Source organism: Bombus affinis, unplaced genomic scaffold (genome assembly GCF_024516045.1).
Source record: "Bombus affinis isolate iyBomAffi1 unplaced genomic scaffold, iyBomAffi1.2 ctg00000064.1, whole genome shotgun sequence".
NCBI lineage: Eukaryota > Metazoa > Arthropoda > Insecta > Hymenoptera > Apidae > Bombus > Bombus affinis.
Genome location: NW_026108821.1, coordinates 404,416 through 411,964, shown reverse-complemented (window position 1 = coordinate 411,964; position 7,549 = coordinate 404,416). Strand labels below are relative to the sequence as shown.

The following is a 7,549-nucleotide window of genomic DNA, read 5'->3' as shown; positions in this document are numbered from 1 at the left end:
TTATAGTGTGAATTATTTGAGTAGATTTCAAGATTGTTGTAATGAGACACATTTTAAATATGCTTTGTGAATATTGAAATATTTGTACCGGACTAGAGATTTGAGATTAGATTATAAAAGGAATGAAAAATATGATAGATTGTTATGTGGACGCTGATTGGGCAGGAGATCATTTAGATAGGAAATCGACTTCTGGATATGTAATTAGATTGTATGGAAATGTAATTGGTTGGAAGTCTAAAAAACAAAGGTATGTGACAAAAGCCTCGACGTATGCAGAGTATGTAGCTCTACCGGAAGCGGTGAGTGAATTAATGTCTATTAGGGAAATTATGAAAATCTTCAATGTAAATCTAGACGATAACCCTGTAAAAATTTATGAGGATAACTCTGGAGTGATAAGTATAGCAAAGCACGGAAATTTTACGAAAAATTCTAAACATATTGAAGTTCATTACCACTACGTTCACGAATGCTTAAAGGAGAACAAGATAAACATACTTAAAGTAAGTACAGACGAAAATACTGCGGATACTTTTACGAAGGCACTGTGTAGAGAGAAATTCGAAAGGTTTAGGTCATGGATGAATGTAAACTAAGAGAAATGTAAATAAATAAGTGTTAAAGTTTCTGTTATGTAATTCGTCAAAGCATGTAAATACAATTAAGTGTACAGTATAAATGTAAGGAGGCGTGTTGGGAACATGATACATTTAAACTGTACATGTAAATGTGCGTGTAAGCGTCAGAGGACGTCCAGGCCTTAGTTGGGACAAAAGACAAGAGTCTGTCGTTAGAAGTATCAGGAAGAGTCGGTTGACAACAAGCGTGCGTGCTAGTAGGATTTTGCGGTCTTAAGAGTATAAGATATATGTATAACAGTTGTGTGCTAAATAAAGGGAATTATTTGTATTTCCGAATCCATTCTATACCTTTTCAATTATGATTAGAGTTAGAGGCGCGAAACGGATCTTCATTTGGTTTAGACGTTGAAGTTATGCAATAGAGCAGATATTTACTAGTGTAAATTTGATTGATATATAATTTGACAAGTAGTCGTGGTAATTAGGTACTCGAGAAGCGAATGACAATGATCCTGGGTTCAATAACAAAGCCGCGGTCAACGGGATAACAGAATTCGTTTTCATCCTGATTCCAAGTTGTACCATACTTCCTTATCTGCGGTATAGGTAGGACTGAGCAAACTCTTTGTCAAAACATAGAATATCCACCGAGTGTTAAGGCTCTTTGTAACTGGCTAATGTGACCTCACGAGAGAATGATTTTCCGGCACGATGATGCTGCAGAGGAAAACTATGATGGGTGTGTCTAAGGGCACCAGAACATCGGATACGTGGAGAAATGACTTCGCTCGGAAAGAGATTGAAAGTGACGTTACCGTTAATTGGACAATTTCCATGTTGATGGTTAGAGAAGGATGCTAGTAGCCCTTGAGGGAACGTTGCTAGTGTAACGTAAATCACATCAGAGACCAGGACACACACACACACCACGGGCAGGATGGTGTCCCGGTCGGCATACTTCGCACCCGATGGACCGACGAGAGGAACACATGGCGACCTTGGCAACAATGTATATTGGCGGAGTACCTGAGGATTCATTTATGGCCCAACGGTCCTTCCACCAAATGTTCCAGAAGCGTAGCAACGGTCACGTACGCCTACAGGGTAGTGGGGATAATGAGAGAACAGATGACCGAAAGTAAAAAGATTGTAGGGACTCACTCTCGTACGATCACGGCTAGAGTTCGGAAGTGTCTTATACTTGTATAAACCAAGTGAAAATAATGTCTTCTTCTTCCTTATAAAATTTCTCTTTATTTTTACGTGACATTTTGGCGATCCTGCCAGGATCCATCAACTTCAAGAAAACGAAATTACGCATTTCGGGCTACAGTCAACTTTGAAGATTGAGGATCAGCGGACCACTGTAACAGAGCAGACACTTTCGACTTTTCGACAAAGGAACACCGCAACGGAACCTTTCCTACGGGTTAAACGATCAAGGTGAGCAAGCCCTGGATTCTTTTGTCAAATACAGATCGAGAACAGACAGCACAATTAGTATAACAATGGCAACGCCACGAGAAGACAGAACCGGAACTGTTAGCGCCGCTTTAACTAACAGCGGAATAGACCCAACAGATAAAGCTTTGCTTGATGCAATGCAGAAGCAGAATGAGAGACTGACCCAACAAATGAGTATGCTTACACTGCGTATGGATGAAGTTGTAGCAAAAACAAAAACGGGAAATGTATCGGAGGCCAGTTCCCTAATAACCGTAGACGAAGTAACCCACACCGCTAAAGATCTATCGGTCCTTCGAGAACCTCGCCCATTACTTCAAACACCACCTCAACCATCCTGGGAAAGGACTTTTCCTGAACAATATACGCAACCAGAGCTAAAAGCTGAGAGTGCATTAAAATGCATTCCGATATTAAACGGAGAGGATGATATAGACGTGGAGGATTTTATTCATGAAATACAAGAAGTAAGAATGATGTGTAGCGAACCAACACTATTACTTAAAATGATTAAAATAGAGAAGATTTAGGAAAAGCCGCAATGGCAATCCGCAATATTCGTATTACCGAATTCGAATCTCTGTACGAAGCATTGAGACGTAATGTAGCTGCGCAAGTATCAGTGAGAGAACAACAGGACGAATTAAGAGGAATGAGGCAAGGATTAACCGAGAGCGTGCAAAACTATAACATCAGATTTCGAAGCGTTTTTAACAAACTCCAACACAGCATTACCAACGAGTATAGAGACGAACTAACTCGACGGGTGATGAACGAGCAACTATACATGGACTCTGTGACCGACTATGTAAGAGGCCTTCGTCCAGAAATAGGGCAGGCGCTAATGGCTAATCTCCCCCCAAATCTCATCGAAGCAGAAAAGAAAGCAATGAATATGGAAAGATACTTTCGCGAGCACAGCTCTCGCAGACAGATGACGCGACAGACAACCGCCCCGCCATTTTATCGTAACCAGGCTTCTCATCCAGTAGACAATCGCTTCGCTATTACAAGTAACACAAATAATAAAACTCCACTCACACAAAATACTCTACCAAGAACGAACAATTTTACGAAGTTTGGGAACAGACCATTAAGCGAAAGGACGCAAGCGAAATGTCCCAAATGCAATCGATTGGGACACCTTCCCAATCAATGCCAAAATTTTCGGATACCGCCTCAAAGAAAAGCCCCTCCAGGAATAAACCACGTTCAAGAACAATCGGAATTAACAATGCTACCTCAGGAAGATTACCCACAATACTATTACAATTACCAGGACGACCAGGATTGCGATTTCTCGTTGACTCCGGGGCAGGAATCAACTTGCTTAAACAAAGATGCTACCCAGGAAAGACAACAATACCAGACACAAAGAAATTCTCCATGGGACATTCCGAATACGAATCTAATTCCAAAGTCAAGTTGAATTTGTTCGACAAAAAGATAGACTTCTCTTTAATAGATGACGATTTCCCAATTATAGAAGATGGCATATTAGGCTTACCCGGTTTGAATCAATATCGATTCGATCTCTCCAACGAAACATTGAAATTAGATAACAACACCCTTCTGCTGCAACAAGAATCAACCCTTGCACCAGGAGAAACCATTCAAAAAATTATATACCTCGAAGGGAAGCCAACGCCAGTGTGCTTTATAAATGGTGGTAAGTCTTCAATTCAAGTTTCTAACATTATCGAAAATACAAATACCATAGATCAAATCCAAAAATTGAAATCTTCGATTCGACTATCGCACATAGAAAAACCTCTCAGAGAACCTGTAGAAAAGATTCTTCTCTATTACATGGATGTATTTAATTTAGACAGCGAAACATTACCGTGTACATCTCTTGCTAAACATTCCATTACATTTAAAGAAGATAAAATCATCAACGTAAAATCCTACCGTCCTCCCGAACACCATAAAATCGAAATAAACAAACAAATGACGGAAATGTTAGACAGAAAGATTATAGAACCCTCCGACTCTCCCTATAACTCTCCCGTCTGGGTCGTTCCAAAGAAAATCGACGCGTCGGGGAAACAAAAGTGGCGAATAGTGATTGACTTTCGGAAGTTAAACGAATTAACGGACCAAGACGCATATCCATTACCCGACATTGACGATATACTATCGCAACTAGGGAACGCAAAATATTTCTCCGCTTTAGACTTATCCTCGGCATTCCACCAAATACCCATGGATGAGAATTGGAGGAAGTACACTGCATTTAGCACACCACAAGGGCACTTCCACTATAACAGAATGCCATTCGGGCTAAAGAACGCACCCGCTACCTTTCAAAGAATGATGGACACCGCGTTAAGAGGTTTAATTAATAATCATTGTTTCGTCTATCTCGATGATATCATTATATTCGGGCAATCGATAGAGGAACATAATAAAAACCTAGCCATTATACTCCAAAGACTCAGGGAAGTAGGTCTAAAAGTACAACCGGATAAATGTGAATTCCTAAAACCCGAATTGGAATATTTAGGACACTTAGTGACAGCAAACGGAGTAAAACCTAACCCTGAAAAGATAGACGCAGTAAAGAACTTCAAACTACCCAAAAATCCTACGGATGTAAAATCGTTCCTTGGGTTAGCCGGATGCTATAGAAAATTTATTAAGAATTTCTCGAAAATTGCCAAACCGTTAACGGAACTAACTAAGAAAGACATACAATTCCACTGGACTGACAAAACACAACTTAGCTTTGATACATTAAAAGAAAGACTATGCCAAGCACCAGTACTAAAATACCCCGACTATACGAAAACATTTACGTTAACAACGGACGCCAGTAATGAAGGTCTAGGAGCCATCCTTTCACAAGACGGACACCCTTGTTGCTTCATTTCAAGGACATTAAACCCCCCTGAACGAAATTATACTACGACGGAAAAAGAATTATTGGCCATCGTTTGGGCAGTTAGAAGATTTAGGCAATATTTACTAGGCCGCAAATTCAAAATTCAAACAGACCACCAAGCCCTTAAATGGCTGCACAACTGCAAGGACCCCTCTAGTCGATTGATTCGATGGAGATTGAGATTAGAGGAATACGATATAGAGTACGTAAAAGGAAAGGAAAACGTAGCCGCTGACACCCTATCCAGAGTACACGCGATAACACAAACTGACGTTTTATTAAGACAATTCAGAGACTGGGAAAAATCAGAAGAAATACCAAAATTATTGAAACTAACATCTAACAAAGACAACTTTTTCCAATTAACAAAACCATATCTGGGCCCATATGACGAAACCGTATGGTTACAGAAAATATCAGACATACTTAAAACAAATAGAAAGATAGGAATAGGAGACAATAACTTAAACGCACAAGACAAAGCACACATAAAAAGATTTCTTTTATTTTTCAATGACCAACGCGACGACATAGAATTTGCTTACGAACCAATACAGAGTTTAAGCGAAGAGGAAATAGAACAAGTACTAAAAGAAAATCATGACTTGGTAGGACATCCCGGAATACAAAAGACGTACGACAGAATCCGAGGCAAATATCATATCCCACACCTAATAGACAGAATAAAAAGCAGAATAGGAACTTGCGCGACATGTCAAACATCAAAGACTACTCGGATAAGAGGAAAGGAGGAACCACAGATAACCGACACCCCGTTAGAATCTAACGACAAAATCGCTATGGATGTGATAGGCCCGTTGAAAAAGACCAAGATAGGAAACCAATACATCCTCTCTATACACGATGAACTAACCAAATATTTAATACTTGTGCCCCTAAAAACACAACAGACCCAATCAATCTGGAATGCTTTATTGAATCATTACATTTACATATTCTCCGCACCGAAACGTATATTAACTGACAGAGGACAAAGTTTCATTAGCGAGCTAATGCAACGATACGAAGAAGCATTTAGGATCAAACACATAAAAACCACCTCATTCCATCCACAATCCAACGGAAGCCTAGAACGAACACATGCTGTAATATCCGACATGTTAAAAGCTATACAAAACGATAATGAAACAGAATGGGATCAAAACCTAAATTTTGTGTGTCTAGCATATAACACTATGGTTCATGAAGCCACTGGATATACCCCTTTCGAACTAACATTTGGACACAAGGCCAATCTCCCATCTACCATATCCCAAAATCCGCAAAGAACATACGCTGATGAGGTCAGCTTCAGGAAACGAGAATGGGATGCCAAGCTACTTAAAGCCAGGGAAACTCTAATGAAGAGTAAACAAAGATACCAAAGAGATCAAAGAAAAAAAATTATTAAACCTCAATCCATTTTTAGAGAAGAAGATTTAATATTAGTTCATAATGATCATAAAAAACACAAGTTAGATACTGAATGGCTAGGGCCATACACCATTGAAAAAGTAAAAACCCCTTATTACGAAATAATGGTGAATGACTCGATTAGGAAAATACATGGTAATCGTATTAAACCTTATTTTCCAGGACGGTCTTCACCTTCTCCATAAGTAGCAGTTATGCACTTTGTTTTTGTTTTGTCTTGTTGATTAAGACAAAGACGAAAACACACTTTTTAGCCAATTAGCCTCCATAAAACAATCCTGAAGAAACACTGAGATTTTGGAGGACCAAAATCAATCTAAGAAGGGAGGTATGTAACGTAAATCACATCAGAGACCAGGACACACACACATACCGCGGGCAGGATGGTGTCCCGGTCGGCATAATTCGAACCCGATGGACCGACGAGAGAAACACATGGCGACCTTGGCGACAATGTATATTGGCGGAGTACCTGAGGATTCATTTATGGCCTAACGGTCCTTCCACCAAATGTTCCAGAAGCGTAGCAACGGTCACGTACGCCTACAGGGTAGTGGGGATAATGAGAGAACAGATGACCGAATGTAAAAAGATTGTAAGAGACTCACCCTCGTACGGTCACGGCTAGAGCTCGGAAGTGTCTTATACTTGTATAAACCAAGTGAAAATAAAGTCTTCTTCTTCCTTATAAAATTTCTCTATATTTTTACGTGACACTAGCGGGAAGCGTCGTCCGTGGAAAAATAGATTTCACCTATCACCCCGTAGTTGGAACAAAGACTGTTTGCCTGTTTAGGACTGTTAAGGACTTTAATTAACTAAATCTTAAGGTTTATAATGGGTCCTCAGGCTAGCTAAACATATACTGTTGAGATGCGTTGACATCTGGCAATCATCTTATCCGACGGATAGAGTCTGCGTGTGGCGAGACACGGGACAGAAACCGTTGGAATCTCTACTGTCACGTGCCGCTACGATTATTTCATTTAAGGACAGCTATAGAATTACTCCATGCCTTTATTAGAAAAAACGTTCATCCCTTGACCGCGGCTACGTTCGGTGACTGGTTGTCGCCTCGAGGACAAGTGCAGTATCACAAGTTTCGAACAATTACAATCGGACTGGATGGCTACAATTGTTGAATTACAGCTATGGTAGAATCTAGATTACAATGTTACGGGAT

At 40.0% G+C, this 7,549-nt stretch overlaps 1 protein-coding gene across 1 annotated transcript; it reads left to right on the top strand.

The window, feature by feature from the left end:
* The first annotated feature begins 2,377 nt into the window (after positions 1 to 2,377).
* LOC126926927 (uncharacterized) lies at positions 2,378 to 3,542 on the top strand. Its single transcript, XM_050743244.1, has 2 exons — positions 2,378 to 2,515; positions 2,579 to 3,542. Exon 2 carries the CDS (start codon positions 2,590 to 2,592, stop codon positions 3,475 to 3,477), a length of 888 nt encoding a protein of 295 aa, XP_050599201.1. The 5' UTR covers positions 2,378 to 2,515; positions 2,579 to 2,589; the 3' UTR covers positions 3,478 to 3,542.
* The last annotated feature ends 4,007 nt before the right edge of the window (positions 3,543 to 7,549 follow it).